Raw genomic sequence first — 27,024 nt, 5'->3', positions numbered from 1 at the left:
TCATGTGTGCTCTTGTAGAATTTTCTAATATATTACATATATAAATACACACTTCCCAGTTTTTATAAAATGGGGCCAAACTGCATAAACTATTTTGAAATATGCTTTTTTCTCCCACTTCACAACAGAACGTGATATTTCCATGTCATACATATTCATATATGGCATTTAAAATCATTCTTTTTAAAAATTTTTTTTAAATTTAAATATTTAAAATCATTCTATGTTGTCTCGACTATTCACTTTACCAGTCCATTATATTTAGGTGATTGTCATCTCTTTGTCATTATTAGTAACACAATAGAAATAGCATCCCCAAAATTAATTTTATGCATATTTATAGTTATTATTTAGTATAAATGTCAAGAGGTGAAATTGATATAATTCGACGAACCACCCACTGCAACTGAAACATACCAGAGTTCCTACTTCCACACTTTGGTTGTTTTCATGAGATCATTTTAAAATAATGCAAAAACAATGTCCAGCCTGGACTGGGAGGAGTTTTTGCTATGATGGTCAGTACCTGGTTGTTCAATGATTCAGCCTCTACTTTTCTTAGTCAAATTAATGGTTTTAATTTAATGGCATCCTTTATGGACTAAAATAGTGAAAAGGCCAATAAAGAGAGAAGCCAGAAACAGAACCAAAAGGTTGTTACCTTTGAGAAACTTTTAGAAGACCATATGTTAATAGCTTTTCCAGGAGACGCTAATCCTGAGCTAATTAGGAGCTATACGCTTAAGTATAGGCAAACCTTGGTTTTTGCTCCTTTCATTTTTGGAGGACACTAGTTCCCTAGCAACTACTGAAATTCTCCACACCTTGTTTATTTCCTCTGAGACCTGACCTACCATATCAGGAAGATGGATTGGTCACAGGCTGCTCTTTCCTCGAGCTAAGGAGTCTCTAGGTCAGAAGGAGGAGACCTTCCTTCGGCAGAGCCTAGAGGAGCTATGTGCAGGTACCACATCAAAAAATAGCTTTCTACCGTAGGTTGTAAAAGCAAACAAACTCACAGATGTGTTCTTCTAATAGTATTGTATGTTTATTATATTTAAATCTTTGCATATCTAGAATTCATTTTCACATAAAGTGTGAGGTAGAGACTTGAGTACCTCCACCCCCCACAGGCTATTTTATAATATATACAATTCTGAATAACCTATCATTTCTGCATTGATTTGAATTGACACTTTAACTTAAGTATTTGAGTCATTTGTGGATGCTCTATTCTGTTCTAGCTTACTCAAATGGCTCCATTATCATAACTTTATATTTTATTGGCTAGTATTATTCTCTCTCATTCTCTCTCCTTTTATATAACTGTCCTTTCTATTCATCTATGTTTATTTTTCCTTCTAAACCTTGGAAATAACTTATGTAGTTTAAAAATCATTCTACTTGTATTTATATTTAAGGATTATTTAGGGAAAATGAACCTCTCTGTATTTTGACATCTTCCTATTGAAATCTTATAGATGATTGTTTAATTATTGCATAGTTCAGATTCCTATTTTATAATTTCAGCCTTTTCTTTGGCATTAATTAGGATAACATGTCATCTTAAAATTTGAAGAACCTTACAAAAGAGCTAGGAATTCTCACCTGTTTGTTCATTAATAAATTCATTCATTTACTCATTTAAAAAGTATTTGAGAATAATCATGTGTGGGCACAGTGCTAGGTGCTCAAGATGCATGGTGAACAAATCAAATATGGTCCTGGTCCCTGTTCCCATAAAGTATACAATCTAGTGGGAATTTAAATAGATGCTGATATTATTCCTAATTTGGTTATTGTCTCTGTTTTCTGGTATTTTAAATATGATTTTTCCTTATATTCCTTCTTGGTGTGAGTTCCCCCAAAACACTCCGAGACAAATATTTGAGGGCAAGTAGTTTATTTGGAAAGGGAGTGGGAAAATGAGAGAATGGAAAATGGGAGGGAGGAAAGTCAATAAAAAATGTGCTAGTAAGTAGGTTACTACACTGGATTATTGGGGTTCAATCCTGCTGGACACCTTCTGAGGGACTCTACTCCAAATCAGCCCACTGAGGGGCAAGGAAATTGGGGCATTCTTGTTCTTCTCTCTTTGAGGGTTGTTCCTGGGAGCTGTAACCCCCTGGTGCTTCTGGTGTGTCCCAGTGCTGTATGTCTGGCCAAGAATTCTCCTGGAGCCAGGGACCGACCTTCCTCAGAGGAATGCAGGTGTGGAGGTAGGAAGCCATAGACAGCAGGGATTGCCCATGGAAGATGCAGGTGACCTGAGAACTGGGCTCAGGGGACCTGGATGAGGCACTGGTGGTATCTACTGCTGACACTGTTCATCTGGAAAAGGGATGAATCTTTGGAAAGTGAATTTACATGGAGTGGGGAAGGAGAGGTGGAGAATGGAAGAGAAAATCAGACAGTGTGGAAAGTCAGTATAACTCAGAGGAAAATCAAGAGTATTGGTCAATAGTATTGATTAATCACAATCAAGACTTCACATTCCATTTTGAGATGTCAGTGAATCACACAGCAAGATTAATGATAGCCTTTTGGGTCTTTGTATGTTGGCAAGGTCTTCTCTGTGATACCTTTGAAGCATGATTAAAACAAGCATTGTTCTAAAGAAGCTTATGTAAATTTTAACTTTAGTTCACTTTAATATTTTTAGTGAGAAAAATGAAAAATAATACATGTCACATTAAAAGCTATATTTGACAATATGATAATAATATGATGGGGGGATGGATAGAATGGAAGAAAGAGCACTGGCTTTGGGGTTGAATCCTAAATCCTAAATCTTTCCACTAACTGACAGTGTGACCTTGGGCAAATTGCAGATCTGTTCTCTGAGCCAGGATATTCTCTTCTGGAAGATGTGACAATTCCTTTTTCAACAGATTATTTTAGTTTGAATAATTTTGAATTTTCCCAGACGAAGACTCTGAGAAGAGAAGCTTCTGGAGCACAGGAGTTTGGGGAACTATAAACACTTCAGGTACATTGTGCCTCTGGAATTGTATATTCAGCACATGACCATTTTCCTCAAGTTAGCTCTAGTGGAATCACTATTTTTAGTGTTACATTTTCCTGTTAATAACAAACTATTGTTACAATGGCGCATTTATTGTTGCTACAGGTTGGTACCTTTTTTTATGAAAAGGATACATTTTGGAGGAGGTGAATAGTTTTTTCATATTAATCACATACAAGCAAAGTACTCATGGGGAAAGAGTTCATTCTGGCAGAGTAAGGAATGAAGGGAAGACAGAAGTGTGGTGGAAAAACCTGTCGTTCCATGTGGAGCAACTTTTAATCTGAAATCCAAGATTTACGTCTCCACTCCTTGTGCATTTTCTTTTGGTAATGATTACTTTTATTAAAAAAAATTCTGATACCTCAGGCATTTTTTTGTGGCTGTGGTATAGAGTTGGCAAGGACTATTACAAACCCGTTACAAACAGAAGAAGGCTTTCCTAATCTGCCACAGGTAGTCGGTCCATCTTATTAGCTCTGAAGCTGCACACATGCACACCACTGAGTTTTGTGACTTTGGAATCATAGACTCATCTCACCTTTGCACTTTCCTGAGAAAGAAACTAGCAAAGCCTGTGTGGATCAGTGACAATGTAGTTTCCTTTCCAAGTAGTTTCCTTTGAACCCCTCCCTTTTGGTTACATTTGATGGCAGAGGTCCCTCCTCCCTCCGGCAGGAGTTCCGGCACACTTAGGGTAGGAGCTGTTTGTTTGCTGGTTCCCAGCTTAAAGCACACTTCTCAGTAATGAAATCATCAGAGAGGGATTTCTGGGTGATACAATAGGACTCTCAGTGCCTAGATTTGTGTTGAGCCATAGGCTGAGAATTAACCAAAGAAGCCAGTTTTCTAAACTGAGGAGCTGGGTATCTTCGACAGATTTGCAAAACCTTGGACAGTGGGGACTAGGGTATTTAAGGCCTGAAGGAGGGTGGTGGAGGCAACATTTTCTTGCAAGGAGTTTGCTGATGGCTTTGTGTTTCCCAAGGGGGAAGAAAAGAGGGACCTCTGCCATCAAATGTAACCAAAAGGGAGGGGTTCAAAGGAAACTACTTGGAGAACTTGATCTGCAGCCCCTGAGTGTGGGGGATATAGGGAACTGGAGTGTGACACATGCCCAGTAGGGAGAAGCCATGGCTATCTGCCTGAGGGGAGAGAGAGAGTGAGACTGACAGAGTAAGAGGACCATTCCCTTCCTCTTCACTCAGGGACCCCAGGCTGAAGCAGGCAGGTCACAACCTACTTGTTGCATTCGGTTCTTTCAACATACTCCTTACTTTTGTCCGTCTATCTACTCTGCTTGCACCTGTGTTTCCTTTTGCTAGAGACACTTGTTCATGAGCTAGTATCAAATACCACGATTCCACTTTTAAGTATCCTCTGCTAATGGGCTGTCCCCAGAGCTGGCTGCTCTTCCACCAAAAGCAGGGGCAGGAATGTGTGTTCCTCAGGGACCAGATAAAGGACACAGGATAAGAGCCAGCCTAGAGCTACCTGGAGAGAAAATACTGCATTAGTTTACTAGAACTACTATAAAAATATCACCACAAGATTCATGGCTCAAAATGACAGGTATTTATTCCTTCACAGTTCTGGAGGTCAGAAGTCTGAAATCAGGGTGTTGGCCAGACCATATTCCCTCCACATGCTCCAGGGGAGAATCCATCCCTTGCTTCTTCCAGCTTCTGGTGGCTGGTGGCTTTCCTTGGCTTGTGGCCACATCACTCCAACTTCTGTTGTCACATTGCTTCCTCTTCTGTCTCTGTCAAACCTCCCTCTGCTTCTGTCTTCTAAGGATACTTGTGATTGGATTTTTAGGTCTTCCCAGGTAATCAAGGATAATCTTCCCATCTCAATAATTCATAATGTGATCACTTCCATAGAATTTTGTTTTGTTTTGTTTTGTTTTGACATAGGTGACATTTATAGGTTCCAGAGATTAGGACATGGAAAACCTGGGAAGGAGGGTCATTATTCAACCTAACACAGCTAGGGAGTCCCAACAGAGAGTCTGTTGGATGGACTGATGGATGAGCAGAGCTTTGAGGCTCAGGAGGCCTCATTAATGAAGCAGATGCTTTTCCTGGTCAGCTCTGATTTCAGCTGAAGCTATAGAGGGTCTTTTCCTGCAACCTCAGACTCCTGTTAGCTGTGCCCAATGTTAAGAGAAGGCACAAGTCTTTGTTCTATGTTGGAGAGTTCCCCAAAGCCTCAAGAAATAGCCTGGAGGGGATGAGGGGTCGTTACTGCAGCCTGGAGCAATCCCCAGATGATGGAGGAGGTAACTGATGGGCAAGTGCCCCAGCCTCTCATCTTTCAGGCAAACAATTCCAGGAATATCTTGCAAATTTTTCAGATCTTGGCAAAACCCCTATTGCCCACAGTAGTGACCTCAATAATGTACCTTTTTTAAATGGCTTTTCATCCTTTTTCATGCCCTCACTCTGAATCTTAGGATCACCTTCCAAATGAACTATCTAGACACAAATCCTTGTCTCAGGCTTTGTTTTCAGGAGACCCCAAACAAAAAAGTTTCTCAGCAGGGGAATCCCTGAGAAAGCCACAAAAGTGCTCCATGGGAGCTGACATGGTGAACTTCCATGTTCAGCGAGCACTTTCTGCAGGATTACAGAAGTGCAAGTTTATTATAAACTATCCTACTTCTTAAGCCACACCTCTTGCCATCCCAATCCCAGAGGAGTGTCAGAGGCAGGTAGGTGAAGACGGGGACGAAACAGCCAAAACTGACCATTTCCCTTACTCCCTCCTCACTCAGGGGCCCCAGGCTGAAGCAGGCAGGCCACAGCCTACTTACTGTATTCGGTTCTTTTAATATACTCCTTACATTTGCCAATCCATTTACTTGATGACACCTACATTTCTTTTTGAGACAGAACAGATTCACCAGTTAGTATCAAAATACTATGATTCTGCTTTCAAGTATCCTCTGCTAACACTATTCTAAAGAAATAATCAGATCATTGCAGGGGGCATATCTATAAAATGGAAGAAGAATCCCACCTCATAGACAGGCCTGTCTTCCAAGATAAACAGCTCAGTGTCTGGGTCTCTGTAAAGATCTCTGGGAGTTCTGAGCTGCTGGGTATAAAGTCCCATGACTCTGTCCATCATGTTGAAGAGAGTATGACTTAGAGGTACTCTGGTCACCCCTCGCAGCTAAGTCCAACCTGCCAGTCACCTTTCCAAGGTGCCAGGTGTAAAACTGTCTTGGGTTCTCTAGAATAGCCTGTCCTCCAGCTGAACCCCAACAAGTAGACTCTCTCAATGTCATGTGGAAGGAGGAATCACACAGCCACACCCTGCCTAGAATGCCTGATCATTTTAAACCTCAAGGTTTAGGTAGTTAAGCAGCAGGAAATAACTAGAACAGTAATATGGAGGAAAGAAAGTATTTTGGAGTTGGATCTGGACTCAAATTCTAGCTTATTTATTATTATGTGACCACATTATTATGTGATCTTAGCAAGTTACATAGCTTCTCCTAGACTTGTTTCCCCTTGTAGGAGACACAGGTAGTTATATCCACCTCTAGTCTCATCATGAAGATGGAATGAGAAACAGAAGAGTCTGGCATATAGTAGGGCATTCCACAGAGTTCCTCGTCCCTCTTCTCAGCCTTCCCTCACCCTCTTCTCTGTGCTTCCTGGGAGTCCCAGTACCATCTGCCTCTGCTTCCCTCCGGACTTTATCTTCTTCTCTCTTTTTCTCAGCCACTCATGGCTACAGCTGTTAAAACCCACCATTTATGATGTTGGGCAAAAGCACAGAATTCCAAAAGCGTGCTCCTTGTAAAGTGACTATGGACCCTGACTCTAGCAAACAAAATTGTTTACTTGACTTAAAAAAAATAATGTATTGACTTGAAAGCCTTCTCTGCTTTAATAAAGAACCAGCAAAGGAAATGTACAGAAAAAAGGGAGTTACAAAGAAAACTGGATTAAAAAAAAAAAAAAAAAAAAAAAAAAGCTTCTTTGTAGTTTACTGGCTATCAGTTTTTGTTTAAAGCTATCAGAAGCAGAAAGAATAGGGGCTCTGTGTGCCCATGGAGGAGGTGGGGTTGTCATAACAGAAGGTAGAAGAGGCTGCCAGGCAGGAGGCTCCTTCTCCCTTGGCCAGTCGTCATGCAGCTGCACAAGTATAGCAGGTGTGCACCCATATCCCGGGTGCCTCTGAGGCAGCTCCAGAGAGGAGGCCCAGAAATGGACACTTGGGTGATTCAAACATCCTAAGCTGCTCGTGCTCTCAAAGCCTTTGCCACATTTACTTGGCACAATTGGCTGAAATGGGAAATTTATGAGCTTACCCTACCCTTGCTCCTGTATTTGACAGCTCTCTACCCTACACACCAAGCCACAAAGATTTGTCCTTTCTTTCTTGCCTGCAGCTATTTCCACAGGCTTTACCTCTGAGAAGCTCACTCTTCATTCAGACTTTGAGCCAAGACTCCCCTGCTTGCCTTACACACTCTTCACCCTTATCCTTGTCTCTGACATGCTTGCACTGTAGAAACCTATGGGATATAATTCACCCCTGGCCTATTAGGACCAGGGCCCGAAGTTTGGATGCCTGCTCCTTCTTTGTATGTTTGTAAGTAGAAGTTCCTTCAGAAGTGGAACTCTATTCACAATAGCCAAACTATGGAGAGGGCCCAAATGTCCATTGACTAATGAATGGATAAAAAAGATGTGGTACACACACACACACACACACACACACACACACACACACACACACTGGAATATATATTATTCAGCCATCAAAAAGAACAAAATCTTGTCATTTGCAAGACATGGATGGAACTAGACTGTATTATGCTAAGTGAAATGTCAGTCAGAGAAAGACAATACCATATGATCTCACTCCCATGAGGAATTTAAGAAACAAAATAGATGACAATATGGGAAGAGGGGAAAAAAGAGAGAGGAAGAAACAAACCATAAGACTCTTAACTATAGAGAACAAACCAAGGGTTTGCTGGAGGGAAGTGGGCAGGGAATCGGCTAGATGAGTGATAGGTATGAAGGAGGGCACTTGTTCTAATGAGCACTGGGTGTCGTATGTAAGTGATGAACCACTGAATTCTACTCCTGAGGTCAATATTGCACTCCATGTTAACTAAGTAGAATTTAAATAAAAATTTGAAAAGAAAAAAAAATTGGAACTCTCCAGTAAGTGTGGGATTCAGTACAGGAAATTCTTGACGCTTGGACCTCAGAAAGACCTGGGTTAGTTCATGGTCAAATAAATGACTATGGCTAGTATTTGTATGTACAATATTTATAAAGCATTTTTGATATTAGGTTTATGTTAAACCTCATAATTTTCCAGTGAGGTAGGAATTAATCCCATTTTATGGAGGAAAAACTGAGTTTAGAGAAATTATGCTCAAAGTCATACAGAGAGCTTACTAAGGGACAGAGCTGGATCTCAAATCCAGGTTGTTTGGTTCTAAATTCAGTGCTCTCTCACCATTTCATTCTACTCTCTGATTATGACTGACATTATTAATTAACTCTTTTCCTGTCCCTGAGTTGGATTTTCAAGTAGGCAAGCTGATCTTTTCCTACCAAAACACACAGGATTTTGGCTGGAGAACTAACTGCAGGTCACTGAAGTCACACAAGTCGTTATCAACTCAGCTGTCCCCATATTCCAGTCAATTTTCCATGAGATTTTATTTTTCAAAAATATTTTATTTATTTGAGAGAGAGAAAGGGAGAGAGAGAGAGCCAACATGAGCAGATGGAGACAAGCAGACTCCCACTGAGCTGGGGCTCTATCCCAGGACCCCAGGATCATGACCTGAGTTGAAGGCAAACACCTAATCGACTGAGCCACCCAGGCACCCCTTCCATGAGATTTTTAGAGAGTATTAGAAGTTACTATTTGTGGAGTTCATTCTAGAACACTAGGCCCTGTGACAGTCCCTTTATATATGTTATCTCATTAATCCTTGTACCAGCTGAGATCTTCCCACTTTGCAGATCAGGAGACTGAGGCTCAGATATGTCAAATAGCTAAAGAGTTGTGGAGCTGAGATTTAAGCCTGGCCCTTGACAGGAGTCCTGGGCCTCCTGCTCTCTCCTCGGCCACCCTGCCCCCAGGCCCAGGTCCCTGCTCTCCCTGCCACAGGAGACAGGGAGGTAGACTCTTTAGCTCTGTTCTCTCCCTCTGTGGATACTCCAGAGGGGATTCCCCAGGGGGAACAAGGTTCCAGTGAGGAATGGCAGGGAGGACTACAATGTTGGACAGACCCAGATGGCATTGTTCACTGCTAAGGGAGCTCTGATAGAAGGTCCCCAGGTGATGAGTGTGTCAGTCCCCCAGCACAGCGTACCACAAGGAACTTTTGCTCATTTCAGCTACAGTGTTGTTCACAGGATCATTCCTGCAAGCTGAAAGATCTATTTGTAAATTTGTATCTTTATCAGATTCGGAGGGATCTGTGTTCCTGTCCTCCCAAAACTCCCCCTCCTCCTTACTTCTGTATGTATGTAGGAGGCAAGAAACCCATTTGTCCTTTTGAGAGGGGAGAGGCTGTCATAAAAACATGAATATGAGTGGCCTTTGTCCCTAACTAGGGACTAGATCACCAAGACAACAAGCCTACAAGGAAACCTCTGGTGACTAGTCTCTAGTACCTCACTCCCCCAGAAGTAGTCACCCCACCTAAGCAGGAAGTCTGAAATGGTGTCTGAAGACAAGTCTCGAGCTTTGTCTATTTTCCATCGCAGGCCTGTGTGGGAAATCTACAGCAGACTCTTGAGTTTGATGAGGAAATTCTTTATTTAGTGAGGATAACGTGAAGTGAACTGTTCCCATGAGCAGGTTTTCCTATGGTCTGGATCCTACCCATAGCGGTTTCTAAGCAAGAAGATCAGCACAACAATGATTAGGCCAATCACAAATAAATCCCAGTATGGTCCAAGAGTGTTGTCCAATTTCATCCATTTCCATCTCATTGTAAACTGCTGGGAGAGACATTCTATCAAAAAAAAAAAAAATATCCAAGCCTCCCACTGTATCCAGAGCTATCATCTCCTTCCATCCCACCATCCAAAAGTTGCTCATTGTTGTTTTCAGAGATTTGGGATCTATGTGAGAAAAACTTACATTAAAAAACAGGATATCTCGGAGCAAATGCACAGTTTCCAGTTTCATGAGGGCAAAAAAAACAGGTATGTGAGCATCTGGGCTTGTCTGAGCAGCCATATCATATAATCTCCTGGCCAAATGAATGTCCTAGAAATAGAAGAACAGCCCTACTCATTAGGTGAAGATTCTTTAGGGGTAAATAAATGAAAGCCATCACTTGAAATATCATTAATTATCCTTGGTAAGCTCCCTCTAAGATATTCATGCCCCAGTCCTTGGAACCTGTAGATTATGTTCTGTTACATGGTAAAGGGGAATTTGAATATGTCATTAAGGTTACAGACCTTAAAATAAATTATCCTGGATTACCTGGGCAGACTCCATATAAACATAGGAGCCCTGAAATAGTTTTCTCAGGGCTGAGGGAAGAAGAGAAATTCAGATATTGCAGGAGAAGTTCAAGCTTCTAGCTTGGGAAGGCCTCAACTCACTATTGTTTGAGGAACCACATGGAAAAAATGGGAAGGAATGTGGGCAGACAGCAAGAAATGGGACCCTCAGTCCTACAAGCACAGGAAACTGAATATGTCCAACAATTTGAGTGAACCTGGAAGTAATTCTTCCCCAAAGCTTTCAGGAAAGAATACAGATTGATTTTAGCCTGTGAAGACTAAAGGCTAAAAGAACTGGTCAAGCTCACCCAGACTTTTGACACACAGAAACTGTGAGATAATAAATGTGAGTTGTTTTAAGCCATTAAATTTGTGAGGACTTGTTACAGGAGCCATAGAAAACTACCCAAAAAAAAAAAAAAAAAGAAAAAAGAAAACTACCCAAAAGGCTTTCTTGGATACCACTAGACCAGACCTTAGATTTGATTCCAGTTAAAGAGGCAGGAGAACACTAGATGGGAACAGTACAGTTTCCCAAACAAATAACAATACAGATACTGGCAAGCATTTAAAATTCCTAGTTTTCTTCACAGTACTTATACCTGAAGTTACAGAATTTGTTTATTCATTTGTGGAAATAAATTCATTTATTTATTTAATAAATTCATTCAGGTTCAACAGGTTGTCCTCAAAGACCTGGACAACCTGCCAACGCCTCAATTCCCAGTGCTTAGTGAAGTGTGGAGTACATAGCTGGTCTCCAGTAATACAGAAAGAGTGAATAAACCATTTAGTTCTCAGGCTGGAATTTGATTCCTCAGATGGCATACTATATTTCTAGGGATCTTTTCACTCCTCACTAAATTATGCCATGGCAGACAAAATTGTTTTCTTTAATTTTCACCTACTTATGCTTGTTTTTATTTGTTTGCTTTATTTTTGCTTGCTTTTCCAGACACAGGAATGAAAAGGCTAAGCAGAGCTGCTTTTAAAGGTTGAAGTGCCTTTGGCCAGTCCCAGAATTGTACTTTGCTGGGAGCACCGTTGATCATTTTCCAAAGGATAAGAGGAGATTTTTCACAAACTGTGGTTATCCTGTATCTCTTCGTCTTTCTTCTCCATCTCCCAAACCTCCATGACATGGAGTGCAATAGTTGTGAGTCCCTGTGGCCCCTGCTACACCCATGTTTGGGTGCTATTCTCTCTCAGCTGCGCCCTGCTTATCATTTTTTGAATTTTTTCCAAAGCTTTGTCGTTTAATAAATTGATTTGTTGGAGAAAAAGGAATGTTCTTGCTTAAGAACTTAAAATGCAAGAAACTGTTCTGAACAAATCTTCCTGGCAACAGAGAACATGTATGCTGTAAAAACTCTAATTTGTGTCTCTAATTCCAACAAATTCAGTGGGTGTTCATTTGAAAGCACCCTGCAGATTATAACGGCTGTGTCACCCCCACACATGAAAGGCATACTGACTTTAATAGGGCGTTTGGGGAACAGCAGCCTTTGTCAGTATCTCAGGCATTCATTCTTATTTGAAACAGGCTATAGTTATTAATTTATTTCTTGAGGCAGAAGCATCACAATTCAGTTGCTTAGTTTATAATAAAAACTAGCAAGAAGTACCATTAAAATGGGATGAGCTCACTTCTTGCCCCCGGGCCTCACAATTCTCAGTGGGGATGGGGCAGGCCATGGAAGTTGTTCTTGAAAATTCCCAGAGAAATTCCTGAACCCACTGACTAATTAGGGCAACCCATATAACAGAAATTTTATTAGTAGGCTCTAGAAAAGACTCCTTGTTCTTTGATCCTTATAGGAAAAAAATCCAAGTCATTCAGACAAAAAATTTCCTTTCAAAAGTGTTTTGATGATGACCAGGGTTCATTAAAGAAGTCCATTGCACACCCAATCACTTACATTTAACTTTCTTGTGGTACATTTGAGCTTATTATGCTTTAAAGTCACCTGATTGAGGAGATTAGGTAAATGATCTAAGGACTCTTCTTAAATGATGTGATTCCAACTAAAATATCAGGTGTGCCAAAGTAGTGCCCAATGTTCACATGTTCAAAATAGCTTCTTTATAACTCAAAAATACAGAATTCTCCAGTAATTCTCTAGTTTATGAAAATTGTTCAATTACACGATGTGTGAGTTTTCCAGCCCTGCATCTTTGGGTGTCATCAAAAACTTTTTATATGGGGACAGAGATCATTTTTTGGATAATCTTGTTTTCTAACTATTAATATACTATATTCTAATTGTAGAAAATCTTGAAGACATAGAGCTGAACAAATATTAAAAGCCCACCTACAATTTCACTGTACAAACATAAGTACTGATAATATTTTATGCACAACCGTTCAGCATTTTTATATATATCATATGCACACATACTTTTAAGAATTTTTCTCTTTAGGTAATATTTTGTCTTTTGCTTTCTTAACCTAACAATATATTTCAAAGAAAATACCATGTCCTAAGATATTCTTTTAGTCTATGCTATTTTTAATAGTTGCATAATATATCATAATAATGACTAATACTTACTAAATACTTCCACTGCATGCCAGTCACCACTGTCATTTATTTAAACCTCATGACAATTATATAGATATGTTGATGTTATCTCTACTGTAAAGATGAAGAAACTGAAGCATGGAAAGGTTATGTCACTTATCTAAATTCATGAGATGTGTGAGTAGCAGAGCTGAGATTCAAATCCGGATAGTGTCTGTCATTTATCACTAGGCCATAGAATACATAATGCAACAGTATACTACCACATGATGGTTTATAGAACATCCTTTCTATTTTGGAGCAGTTTGTTTATTTGTAGGTTTTTTCTGTAATAAATAAAGCTATCCACATACAATTATTTTGTTTTGTACATTTTTGATCATTTTATTAGGTGATAAGGCATTTATTTCAAGAGAAGTTATGGCCACTTCTAAGAGGTGTGTGTTCTGACCTGTCCTATTTCTGAGAAGGCCATTTTAAATATCTAACTTGGATTTGTCCTTCCCAGAAAATAATTCTATTCTGATGTTTAAAGCTTCAGTTCTAACACCCCATAAGTGGTCAAACCAGACAAGTGAGAAATGGAAATGCTTCATGCCATAATTACTTTCATTTGTGACAGATCTATTTATAATTTATTCAGTGAATGTGCTTTTTGTTTGCCCGGTAGGATCCCAAAACTGTGTTATCTGGTAGGTCTAACTGTATATGGGGGAAACTCATCTCCAAAGGCTAATTTCCTCCTTACCTTTTGTCCTAATTTAGGATAGATTTCTTAGTCATTATCTTAAAATATACATGCTTTCTTCCATTAAAAAGATCATCATGTGTTTCTTATGCTCCATGTTATAAAATCATTTTAGAACAGGACCCAGCAGGATCCCTCCACCTGAATTCATTGTGCCCTCGTTAACATTTTCACAGTACTTTGTGTGAACATGCAGTAGTGCCATTTTAGGCTTTCACTCACTAAGGACATGTCTCTTCTTCTATAGTAGACCATGAGCTCTTTGAAAGTTGGCTTGTCTTGTATCCCTAGAATGAAGCACAGTGCTTCCTGAGACAAAACAAGCCTTAATAAATATTTGGGTGAATAAAGAAAAGCAAGGCACAGTACCAGCTAGTTTAGAAGCAGATGCAGATACCTTTCAAATCTGAGTGCTCATTGAAGGGTTCATGGAGGAGATGATATAGGAACTAGTCTTTGAAAAATGCAGGGGTCTTCAATGGTCGAAGCTGTGGGAGAGGATTATTCCAGCAAATGGGGTGATATAACCAAAGGTCGGGAGGGTTTAATTCAAGATCTCTGGTTGGGGAAAGGGGCAAGGGAAGGAAAAATGGTCTAGAAGATACGTAGGGAAGTAGGTACATTAGGTCAAGGAGGGTTTTGAATGGCAGAGTAACACTTAATTAGGCAATACAAAGTCAATAAGATGATTTTATTTCTGTGTTTGTTTGCTTGTATTTTTTTGTGTATTTGCAAGATTTTGGGAAAAGTGAGGTGGAGGACTAACAGTATCAGATTGTATTTTATCAAAAATAACCTGGTAGTGCTTTGTTAGATGGATTATGTATTAACTAAGGTAATGCTAACATCTGTAACAACTCAATTCCCAGATCTCAACATGGCGTGAATTTTTTTCATGTGGTAATCAAGAGACCCAAGCTCCTTCCACCATGTGGTTCTGCCATCCCTGAGAGCCTCTTTGTGTTCTGCATTCAAACAATAGAAGGGGAAAGAGCCTAAGGAAGGAGAAGCTCCATCTACTTCTTGGCTGCCTTAGCCCAGAAATGACACTCTTCACTTTTACTTCTATTCCGTTGGTAGGAACCAGTCATGTGGAATAAAGAGAGCTGGGAAATGTAGTCTCTGACCAGGAGACACATCTCAGCAACAAGTCCTCCCTGTGAATTGGGGATTAAAATCTTTGGCAGGCACAGCTTTCTCTGCAGCAGATCTAAAAGAAGAACACTAGGATGGGAGGCCATGGAGAAGCCTTTACAGCAAGCCTACATGGAGGAGAAACTCTGGCCAGAGCCAGGATACAGACAGGAGGAATGGGCAGGAGGAGGTGAGCAACACGTTTTCTTCATGGTTAAATTTCTGAAGTACTTCTAAATCAAGGGTAAATTGAAATAGGGTTCCATAACAACTTGTGAGCTGAGTGCTTATATTTCTAAATTAGATCAGGTCTTCTCCCAGTTTTTCCTCAGGCATTATTTTGTATTCCCAGAACAATGGTGTAGTCAGTCCTGGCCCAGTTTAAGTCAAGGAATTCACTGAGCTTAGTTCAAAGTCATAAATTGGGGAATGAGATGCTTCTCAGTGAAGCGATTAAGATAAGTCACCTACATAACCCTAGTCCCGATGTCCTTTCTTAAAGACAGATGAGGACAACAGTGACCCATATTTTTATATTGATTTACCAAGAGTTGATTTATACCTCACTTCCTTCTCCAGGAGGGCTCTATATTTACAAAGGCTTTTTCAATTCTCAGAAATCCTGGTAATTGTATTATTATTACTTATCTTTCGCACTGGTTTGCATGAGGATTAACTAATAAAGAGGACTGTGAAGTGCCCTGCCGAAGAAATGCTTAATTACTTGATGACTTAATGCTGTGAAAGTCTATTCTCCTAATTGCTTTGCTTTCATTAACCATTGCTGGAACAAGCTTTTCGCTTTTAATTATCAGTATATTCATTTTAAGGATGAGAAAAGGTGGTATCTTCTTGTTAATTTGACTATGAGGTAACAAGATTAATCAACTTGGCCCCTGGGTACTTGGTTATCATTTTTCTAATTGCAAAACAGAAAAAATTAATAAAGACAAAGAGCAATGGCTCCTCATTAACTAAATCTAAAATGCCCATGTCCAGGTCTGAGTATAGCCCTGTTTTTTGTTTTTGTATTTTTCCATGTAGAGACTTTCTGTAGGAAAAAAACACACATGTGACTATGAGATACTGATCAAAATGAACTGCCCATGATTTTACGGGACCTGGACAGGAAAGAACAGAAATGTGGTCAGAGACAAGTTTCAAATATTTTTGTAAATGTATGAAACAACCTGACAATCTCTATTGACATTGTGAATAGGCATTGGTGTGTTATATATCCTATGCCATTGACTAGTGGTGACTACAAGAAGGAAAATCAGACCCTCTGACACAGTGGGCCATCTGGGCTTCCGTAGACAGAGTATGTCCTCTCACACAGTTGGTCCTATGTCCTCCCTGCCTCTAAGGTCTTAAGGCAAAATGGCCTTATTGTGGTGAGGATAGGCTGTCATGGGGACCAAGTCCTTGAAGCACATAAGACAGGTGAGCTAATTTGAATGTAGCCCATAGAATGAGGTCACTTTTATCCATGATACACACAGTGCTCCTGTCAACATTATTGTTAAATTCTGCATGAAGAATGATGAACAAAAGCTTCAATTTTATTGTAACTTAGAAGTCACTCAAATTCTCTTCTGATCTAAAAACCAGTCATTCCATACACTGACTACAAAGCCCCTTCACAAAGACTTATTGTTTTATTTCAAAGCCTGGGGTGGGGAGGTATCATCTGTTTTATAGCTGTGGATGGTGGTTGTAAGGGAGTAGAGTATAGCTAAATGACATCCAAGGAAATCTTCTGATTTAGCTATTTGATCCCATTTTATAAACGCAGGAAGCTTTTATCTACTAAGAATGGGGAAAACAGACTATATTTGAAGATTTTATTTATTTATTTGAAAGAGAGTGAGCAAGGGAGAGAGAGATCGTGAGCTGGGGGAGGGGGAGAAGCAGACTCCCCTGCTGAGCAGAAAGCCTGATGTGGGACTCAGCCCCAGGATGCTGGGATCATGACCTGAGCCAAAGGCAGATGCTCAACTGACTGAGCCACCCAGGCCCTCCAACAGATTGGATTTGGATTTGACATTCTTTCCACTGTTTAGAGTACTAGAGCTGAGGAAAAGTGATCAGCCAAAAGGCAGGCCACAGGGAGAGCTCAAGAAGGCAGGGATCTGGATGGTCCGTTCCTAAATGTGAAGCCCTTGGTTGTTGCAGGGTGGATGTACCATTGGCAGTCAGATAGGAAATTCCCCATCAGTAACTCTCAACTACTAGCCCAAGTAGAAGAAAGAAGAAAGCATAGAAAAGCTGATAACCTCTTCATTGTTTGGCTCTGAAAACACAGCAGGGAGTATAAACTCTGATATGAAATATATACTTGAGCACCAAGAAGGACTCGATGCAGAGCTCACACATCCCCCCCCCCCCAACAAAACATGGGGTCAGACAGGCCTGGATTCAAATTCTGACTCCATGAGTCAGAGAACCAATGAGTTCTACAAAGTTGGCCATGTGACTTACCCTCTCTGCACTTTTGGTTTCCTGATGCATATACACTGATGACAATGATAAGGCTTATCTCGTTGAGTGGCTGTGTGATTTAAATGGTATAGTATATATAACACACCAATGCCTGGCTGTTACTATCATTATTGATATTTAGTATACCTTTCTCACTGTGCCAGAACCCAATGCAATCCTTTATCTTAATTACACTTATAAAAGATTTACCCAGTATCTTCTTATTGTATTAGCTCTCTTTCTTTTTATTTTTTTTTATTATTTTTTTTAATTTTTTTTTTTAGATTTTTATTTATTTATGATAGTGAGAGAGAGAGAGAGAGAGAGAGAGGCAGAGACACAGGAAGAGGGAGAAGCAGGCTCCATGCACCGGGAGCCCGATGTGGGATTCGATCCCGGGTCTCCAGGATCGCGCCCTGGGCCAAAGGCAGGCGCCAAACCACTGCGCCACCCAGGGATCCCTCTCTTTCTTTTTAAATATGCCTTATCTCAAGTAAATTGTAGTCTTTGAAGGATGGAGATCTATTTTCTTAGGATACTCTAGAGTGCTCAGCACTGTGTCATGTACACAGTGTGGGTGATTTACAAGACATTTATGGAATTAATATCACCTTGGTATCCAGCTCTGACCTCATTCCCACCTTCTCCTTATTTACTGAGAGCTTTAGAGTCACTGGATATTTTAATGGAAAAAGGCCTGGAGGTGGAAGGGAAAGGGGTCAGGGGCCACGACTATTGCTGGAAAAATCTTGAAGTTATGAATCTAATTAGCCTAGACTAGATTTACTTCAACTCATTAGTTATGTCTTTGGGCAGGAAATGTCTTTCCTCCTCATAGGGTTCATGTTAGGGTAAGTATTCTGTGTTGGTACAGGGGGAGGGATTCAGCAAATATTGTCTTTTCTTTCCTTCCTCTACACCGATGACATCAATGAAATTAAAAACTTCTACAAATTTCCCCTACCAATACAGCTGCCATGACTAGCTGTGGATTATTACCTTTGCGATACCCAAACCGTGTTCATACATATAGGCCAGATTGAACATGGCTTGTGCGCTGTGGTACTTGTCAGCTGCAATGCTGTAATGTGTGGCTGCTGTCTGATAGTCTTTCTTAGTCCCGTAGCCATAGTAATGGTAATCTCCAATTTTCACTCTAGCAAACGCATTGCCTGATAGAAACGTTAGAAAGAGAAGAAAAAAATCTGATGATTTGTGTATGGTTCCTAGTAACTCAGTGTATACTAGTGGTAGTATACATAAAAAAGAAAAAAACACTCAGAATCTTAGAACCAAGATTAGATATAATTTATAGAATATAAAATATAACACTCTTCACTAGCTGTTTTCATTGCAGGACAACTTCCATGGTATAGTACAAATGTTCATCTGCTAGGATGATTTTTTTTTAAAGATAGATTTATTTATTTATTTGTTTGTTTGTTTGCTTATTTATTTATTGAAAGAGAGAGAGGGTGTGTGCACAAGCTGCAGGTGGTGGGGCAGAGGGAGAGAGAGAATCTCTAGCATTCTCTCTGCTGAGTGTGGAACATGACACAGTGTGGGGTGGGTTGATCTCATGACCTTGAGATCATGACCTGAACAGAAACCAAGAGTTGGTCACTTAACCGACTGAGCCACCCAGGTGCCCCCAGGATGACTTTTTTAAAATGTAAAGTCAAATCATGTTATTTCCCCCCGACCCCCAAATGCTTCACTTTGCACTTAGAATAGTACCCAGACTCCCCACCTGACCTCTCAGTGGTACTTCATCTGCCTTCCACCTCCCTGACTAGCCTCATCACATGTCAATTTCTTGATATGCTCTAGCTTTCTAAATATTCCGTAATACTCCTTCAATGCACCAAAGTCATTCTTGCCCCAGGACCTCTCCATTAAGATTCTCCATGTCCCTCAGCCTGTCATGTTTGGACTTCTCTGATTCTTCATTTGCTGGTTTCTCATTATTAAGGTCTCACTGCAAATGTCACTTCCTTCCTAGAGGCCTTCTCTGACTACTTTGTCTAAAGTATCCCCTCATCCCCTACTCCAGTAGTTACCTATCTCACCTCCATGTTTTATTTCCTTCACAGCACATGTTGCTGTTAACTTTTTTTTTTTTAAAGATTTTATTTATTTATTCATGAGAGACACAGAGAGACAGAGAGGCAGAGACATAGGCAGAGGGAGAAGCAGGCTCCCTGTGGGGAGCCCAATGTGGGACTTGATCCCAGGACCCTGGGATCATGACCTGAGCCAAAGGCAGACGCTCAACCACTCAGCCACCTAGGTGCCCCTCGCTGTAATCTTATGTGTTTACTTTCTCTCTCTCATGAATTTATTTTCACTCTCTCTTATGAGGACAACAATTTTGAAGTTCTCGATCACTGATATTGCTCCAGACCTAGAATGGCATTTGCAAATATTTAAGGAATGAATGGACAGACATTTTTAGAAAATGCTTTCCTCAAGTGTTAAATAATTTAGAAATCCTACTTTCCAACAAATTTGTATATATCCAGGAGTAGAAAAAGTTCATGTAACTTTCTAATATATGAGGCTTCAGTCTTTAGAAGGCCACTTAGGGATAACCTCTAAGGGTCTCTTTGCGGTCCATGTTTTCATTCACTAGGAAAATGTTAATTGAAAAGATGAGGAAATGCTGGGATGCCTGGGTGTGTCAGTGGTTGAGCATCTGCCTTTGGCTCAGGGTGTGATCCCAGTGTCCAGGGATTGAGTCCTGCATCAGGCTCCCCGCAAGGAGCCTGCTTCTCCCTCTGCTTATGTCTCTGCCTCTCTGTGTGTGTCTCTCATGAATAAATAAATAAAATCTTAAAAAGAAAAAAAGAAAAGATGAGGAAGTGCTAATCTAGGACATCCATCTCAGGTGTGGCCAACTTCTATAGCATGGTCTAGAGTTACATGGAAAAGGAGGAAGCACCCCCGGTAGTATGGTCTGACGTATATATTAAGGGCTATAGGACTCCTTCCATCCAAAATTTCCCCCACATTTGGCCCACTGCAATACCTAAAATCCTTTGAAATCAATTCCTTTGGGTATTGAAGTTCTCTTAATCTTCTAGAATCCTCTATTAAAGTGTAACACCATGAGCCATCTTTAGCTCTGAGTAGAGGTATCATCATAAAATTCATAAGCAGCTAAAGACATTGGTTAAAACAGGATTTGCTTCCCAGATGCTTCAAAAGGTACAGGTAGTTGGGGGCAAGTCCTTCTAGAAATACCATGCAAGAGAGGCGTCTGCAGGGACCTGAAGAGGCAAAGTCCCTTAGAACCTTTTTCTTAAAAAAGATTTTTTAAATGTTTATTTATTCATGAGAGACATAGAGAGAGAGAGGCAGAGACACAGCAGAGGGAAAAGCAGGATCCCTGCAAGGAAACTGATGTGGGACTCGATCCAGGACCCCAGGATCATGCCCTGAGCTAAAGGCAGATGCTCAACCGCTGAGCCACCAACGCATCCCAAGTCCCTTAGAGCCGTAACGAGAAACCCACTCCATTTCTAATTTTGCTGGAAGTTGCTCTCCATTGACCTGAAGATTCTTTCTGGGCCATAACTACAAAAGGACAGGACTTCTGTGCATTTTCAAGCTTTAAAAGCAGTAAGCAGGGTCTCTGAAGTCCCTAAGAAGGAAGACAATTAACTAGTAGGTTTTCCAGAGGAGTCAGCTCCACCCTAATTGGGGAGCTGACTGGGAGCATGTGGTGACCCTGACAGGCTCTCAGGGGGTCACCTGACAGTGGGAGGGACTCCCCCCTGGAATTTCACAGTCATAGCATAGTGACTGAATCCTGAGGGGTCACCACTCTTCCTCACCAGTGATTAGAAACATTCATCATTACATTTTCCAACCTCAAGTGAGACATTCAGCAGCCCCATCTCCAGAGACACTCGTGCCTGACCTCTCTTGTGACACAGAATTATTTTTAGCGGTCTGAGATTTTTTTTTATATTGGTGAATTCTATTTAATATTAATGTCCTCTCGCATTCAATGTCTCTTTTCCTTGGTGCAATTTCCTGGCTTAGAATAAGCCTGTATTTGCTGCAATTGAGCTGATTTGCCATAGCTGAGAGATTGGTGTTGTTTCTCTATGCCAAACAGGGTCTTTACTGCATTTTGGGAAACACATACTTGTCTTCTTTAGGGAATTTCTCGCTAAAATTGCGTGGATGGCTTGCTGCTATGTTACCGGCTCAGCTGGATCTTTGAAGGCACCCCTGTGATTTTTTTCCCATCAGCTTCCTATTAGTGTCACTTGGGAATTATTTTTTATCTCATTTACTTCTTATAGAAAAGAGAAGAATCAACCTTACCACGAGACAATTTTAAGAAATGGAATCAGAAGCAAAATTGCTCTTTTAATGCGCAAGAGTTCCTCACATATCCAAATCCTGATAGTGAGAGCTTTGCTGCATTTGTTTGCTTTTAATAATGCCAGCTATCAATGCTTTCCCACAGGTGCAAGTGCACCTTCCCCATCAAATGTGAACTCTGTACACAGGGCAGGAGAAGCCCAGGGACATGGAGAGGATCTTGATATTTGACTCAGGGTTTTGTTCTGTTTTGTTTTCTGATGCTAACACGTTAATAGTGATAATAAAGATCTGAAGTTTGTAGTGATCATCTACATGGTATTGTAAGAGAGAAATCAAATGAGTCTTAGATCGTGAATAATTTTGCCTATACATTCATTGAGACATAGGTCAGTTTTCTGATAAGTTCAGGAAAAAGTCAGCAAATGAGTAACTGAGTAAAACTGTCATGTTTCAAACAACTGCTCTGGACATGGAGACAGAGCCATGGGAAATTCCTATGGTTTACCAAACTAAGGAACTTAAGGATAACAAAGAGAAGAAATTCCTGGAAATGACCCCTTGCCAAAGACTGGCTAAGATTGGTAGACTTGTAAATACCACCTAATTAATACCCTGAAGCTTTCTGCTTCATGCCCAAGAACTCAGTTGGAGCAAATTAATGACTAATAGTGGACAGGGACCAGGCATGCGCTCATCTTTACCGAGGTTCTATACCTTGAACGGCAGCTCGATTCCATAGGAGAAGTGCCATTGGATACATCTTCTCCTTTTCAAGAATTTTAGCCTTTTCTAAAAAAAGGAGACATTTCATTAGGAAGGCTTAAAATACCCACGTAGTAAAGTCATTTATGCATATGTATGATTGGGGAATTGCAGAGAATTTTAACTTATCTTACTAGATTCCAAAATGAATGCTGAATTGCTTTGAGCTACTTCATACCCCATTTCTGCAAGTAGTGCATACTGAACAAGAGAAGAATCTATATCACCATCCTTATAGGCAAAGTATGCTGTCAGGAATTTCTCAGCCCAGTGGCCTAGTTCACAGACTCCTTTATAAAGCTGTACATGGAAGAAGAAATCAAGTAGACTAGTTAGCCAATATACTTCATCCCAGGTAAACGATAAGTGATAAATGAAGTTAATCACCAGCTTCTGCTGGTTGGTCAGGCAAGGATTTTAGATCTAAAGCATGGCTTTTAAAAATTATATAGGGTAAAGAGATAATACTTTCCATAGGCACAAAGATTACAAAGTGTATATTTTTTTGGTCTTGAGCTGAAACTTCCTGAGGATCATTTTAAATTTACGTAATAAACTCTCCCGACTTAGGGGCCATTTGGCAGGACAAGAACGAATGTATCAACTTCCTTTTTTTTTTTTTTTTTTTTTTTTAAGGATCTTTTCGGGGCACTGCTACTCTGCAAGGGTGAGTTATAAGGGCCACAGCTGCTGTGGAAAGTAGAGAATGAAGGGAAGACAGTGCCTGAGGGTGTAGATGACATAACACGAGGGTGGTGTGCAGAGCAATGTGGGGACAGATGTCAACATAGCTGAATAGCCCTTATGTAACCAAAAGAGGTTAGCCATACATAATTCATGAGGAAGTTGGCAAAGGAGCAAATCTAAAGATAGATTATTAGCTGGCAGCTTTTGAAATGAGTTTCAGAGGGGCCAGATTGCAATATGGAGATATTTATATTGGTGCAGCGAAAGTGTTTAATAAATCAATGAAGGTCATTAAAGTCCTAAAAGCTTCCTTTTGAAAAGTACATCACTGGCTTGGGCTGAAAGAACTCACTTTCTCAGCTGTCATCCAAATCATCAAAAACCTAAGGACCTTCTTTTCTGGGAAGAAGTGGGCTACATTTTCTGGGATAAACCGAGCCATTCATTTCCCAAGTCACAACTCCCAACCCTACTTAGAAGGGCCAAACTGCCCTGGCCATTTGACTGAAGGTGGAGGCAGAGCTCCTTAATGAACTTCTGAAGTGAGCTCTGAACCTGATGAAAGCCAGATGCACGAGAGGAGGGATCATTCCCTTATTCCCTTTCCCAGCCTGAATTATGGTACAGCTTTTTTGCCCTGGCAAATGTTAGTGTTCACACTCTCAACGGGGAGAGGTGATATCTATAAAATCGAAGACACTAACAACTTAGGACAGTATCACCTCCTCTCTGTGATAAGTGAATAATTCTTTAAAAACCTCCTGTTACTTACCTCCACAGCAGTTCTGCATGATCTTAACACTCCTGTTCCTGTCGCGTACATCTCGGCCAGATAATAAATGGCAAGGGGCTGCCCACTCTGAGATGCCAAGTAAAAATATTTGAAGGCAAGTTTATAATCCTTCCATACTCCAGAGCCAGCTGAAAATTAAAATTATTTTGAGCCACCCCTTGGTTCATTTTATTTTTTACGTTATACTCTATGGGTATAATGGTCACAGTGATGCCTATTTTATTTTTAAAATTCTTTTTATTTTTAAAGATTTTATTTATTTATACATGAGAGACACACACACACAGAGGCACAGGCATAGGCAGAGGGAGAAACAGGCTTCCTGCAGTGAGCCCGATGGGGGACTCCAGGATTACCTCCCAGCCGAAGGCAGATGTTCAACCACTGAGCCACCCAGGTGTCCCACCTACTACTTTAAATAGGATGAGAAAAGCCAACCAGAAGTCAAGCCGTTATATAGATCCACTATTTAGAGGGGAAAAAAAGTGAAGTTTGATTGTAAGTAAGAACATGGAAATTTATGTTCTTGACCCATTCAGAAACCTGAAGAAGACAGACTCTATAGTCTCATGAAAGTATCTCCTCAATACGGCATACTTAAGGTTAATGAAAAGGCGACCAAGAGGTGGTCTCTGAGGACCAGGGACAATACCAGGATGTGGCTCACCATCCTTGTCCTTCCACAGCGGGAGACCAGTGAAGCTCCTCCCAGCCATAATTACAGAGTTTGGAACAGGCAAATCCTAGCTCCAGGAGGCCCCACTCAAGATTCGACTCATGTTTGGAGCAAGGAGAGGCATTTGGGGCTAGGGTGGAAAATCAGCACACTCGCAGCAGCTGGGATTCTTTTCCTGGCTCTCTTGTTACTCCTTTGTGAGCTGGGCAACTTTAGGTCCTTCATTTATAAAAAGAGAGGCTTTCAGTAGATGGTCCTTGAATTGTCTTCCAGCTCTCAACATTTCATAGCCTTTAGAAGCAGTGCTGCTAAGGCTCTGGAGGCAAATCATTTGGGTTTGAATGCCAGCTCCACTAACTGTGTGATCTTGGGCAAGCTGCTGGATTTCAATATGGCTCAGTTAGCTCATCTATAAACTGTAGGATACTCCCTAGACATATTGAGAGGTCTAAATGAGTAATTACACAAAAAGACTTAATAAACATTAGCCATTACTATTACCCTTATTCTAGAAGCTTGAGGAATCTGATAGATCCTGGGCCTGGGACTTGTAATGAACTAGAAGAACAAGGCCATCTTTGGCAACCACCCAAGACAGTACAAAACAGGCTGTCCCCCTGGGCTACTGTGAAAAATGCCAGCTGATGATGCAATCTGCTGCTGCCCTAGCTCTACCTCTGAAAGGAAGGACTTAGTGGGGACTCAGATATGTTCAGATCTCTTGGTACTCATCTTGGGCACTCCCGCTCTCTCAATCCCCACAGAGTATGACAAACTTTCATGGCTTTCTGAGACCTATCTTTGCTCTCAGACGGCAACTTTGTACCTCCTAGTGCATACCAAAATTCTTATGTTGTCTTTTCTCTCTTGTCTCTCACTCACTGCAGATTTACATCTACACCATTCTTTCCTCCATCTCCCCAGTCTCTGAGAATGAGAAATCCCTGCTCTTTAACAAGACTAAGGAGGCCTCCACCTACCTGGGTGCAATCAGATCCTAATGCCACCCAACCTTTTCCACAACCTTTTCATCAACTATCTCATCACTCCCAAGACACATTAACCATCTCCATTGGCTGGCTCTTTTTTTGCCAAATATTATACCCAGGTCTCTATCATCTTGAAAAGAACTCCCTATTGGTTCTTGGTCCTTGATCTCTTCATGCCACTGTTCCATCTCCCTTCTTCCATTTAAAGGCACACAATTTCCAACAATAGAATTTATAAGAATTTACTCGTCTACTTTCTCACCTTCTAGTCATACCTCAATCCATTGTATCTGGCTTCTACTCCAACCAGTCTAATGACCACATAAACTTCTCTATATTGACAAGTCCCATGGATTCTCACCCCTTTCTTATTTTTTTGTTTTTTGTTTTAAATTTTTATTTATTTATTTGACAGAGAGCACAAGCAGGGGGAAAGGCAGAGGTAGAACGAGAAGCAGGCCCCCCACTGAGCAGGGAGCCAGATGCAGGGCTCAATTTCAGGACCCTGGGATCATGACCTGAGCCAGGGGCAGCTGCTTAGTAACCAAATGAACCACCAGATGTCCCTGTTTTGTTTTTGTTTTGAAGAAGCAAGCTTCACATTGCACTTATTGTTCCTTGACAGTTCTCTCCTGTGCTTCCTTAAGATCACTTTTCCCACCTATTTCTCTGACCATGCCTTTTCAGTCTTTTCGTGACTACTCTTTCTCTGCCCATCTTTTCAATACAGCACTGAGAACTACCAGATTTCTGACCATGGTCCACCATTCCTTTCATGCTCTCTCTCTTTTCTTTTTGCAGTCTCAGCTACTTTTGACTAACTCCTGTATGTTGATGCCTCTCAAACCTTTCTTTTCAAGTCTGAACTTTCTTGTGAGTTTCATACCTGCTTTTGGGTATGCCCATTGGATATCACAAGGCACCTCAAACTCGACCTTTTCAAATGTGACCTTCCTGACTGTACCTCTTTGCCTCCTCCCTCAACTGGAGTTCTTTCCTTAAGTCTTCAAATTCCTCCTCAGATTGCTGCCTCAATATTCTATCTAAACAATCACTCCAACAATTTAACTTTTGTTAAGAAAGGAGTAGACTTAATAATGCATTTGTCATTCTTGGTACAACAGCCATATTTGCAGCACTTACAGTAGTACATGAAGCCTAACTGAAATTGTGCGTTGGGCCATCCTTTCTCTGCAGCTTTCTGAAAGTATTTAAGTGCCTCAGCATAATTCTGCAAGATAATTACACTCTATTACTCAAAGGTGTATGTATAACTCCATGGTAACAATTGCCTTCCACTTAAAAAAGAAAAGAGTATAGATAATGCCTTATGTGACTTAGGCTAATTAAAATAGTATCAG

The 27,024-nt window shown here is 40.7% G+C and overlaps 2 protein-coding genes across 16 annotated transcripts in view; one reads left to right on the top strand and one right to left on the bottom strand.

The window, feature by feature from the left end:
* Nucleotides 1-11,820, top strand: part of NDUFAF5 (NADH:ubiquinone oxidoreductase complex assembly factor 5) — a 63,144-nt gene extending 51,324 nt beyond the window's left edge. Inside the window, exon 9 of the mRNA XM_077872172.1 lies at nt 11,489-11,820. Coding sequence (XP_077728298.1) covers nt 11,489-11,532 — 44 coding nt within the window. The 3' untranslated portion in view covers nt 11,533-11,820. The remainder of the gene's footprint in view (nt 1-11,488) is intronic.
* Nucleotides 9,814-27,024, bottom strand: part of SEL1L2 (SEL1L2 adaptor subunit of SYVN1 ubiquitin ligase) — a 145,417-nt gene continuing 128,206 nt past the window's right edge. For 8 of the 15 annotated variants that reach the window (XM_077872158.1, XM_077872156.1, XM_077872153.1 and 5 more), the window contains 7 exons: nt 26,807-26,894; nt 23,978-24,126; nt 22,653-22,818; nt 22,471-22,545; nt 18,418-18,590; nt 10,160-10,288; nt 9,814-10,017 (listed from right to left, as the gene is read on the bottom strand). In XM_077872158.1, the coding sequence (XP_077728284.1) occupies nt 9,895-10,017; nt 10,160-10,288; nt 18,418-18,590; nt 22,471-22,545; nt 22,653-22,818; nt 23,978-24,126; nt 26,807-26,894 (903 nt within the window). In that variant the 3' untranslated portion in view covers nt 9,814-9,894. Of the gene's footprint in view, nt 10,032-10,159; nt 10,289-17,418; nt 17,489-18,417; nt 18,591-20,802; nt 21,062-22,470; nt 22,546-22,652; nt 22,819-23,977; nt 24,127-26,806; nt 26,895-27,024 lie in introns of those variants that run through there. The other 7 variants (XR_013364807.1, XR_013364806.1, XR_013364805.1 and 4 more) reach the window with 7 other exon arrangements.

The sequence above is a fragment of the Canis aureus genome, chromosome 26 (assembly GCF_053574225.1).
Source record: "Canis aureus isolate CA01 chromosome 26, VMU_Caureus_v.1.0, whole genome shotgun sequence".
NCBI classification, from domain to species: domain Eukaryota; kingdom Metazoa; phylum Chordata; class Mammalia; order Carnivora; family Canidae; genus Canis; species Canis aureus.
The sequence above is the reverse complement of the archived record's forward strand: the minus strand, read 5'-3'. Positions and strand labels throughout refer to the sequence as shown.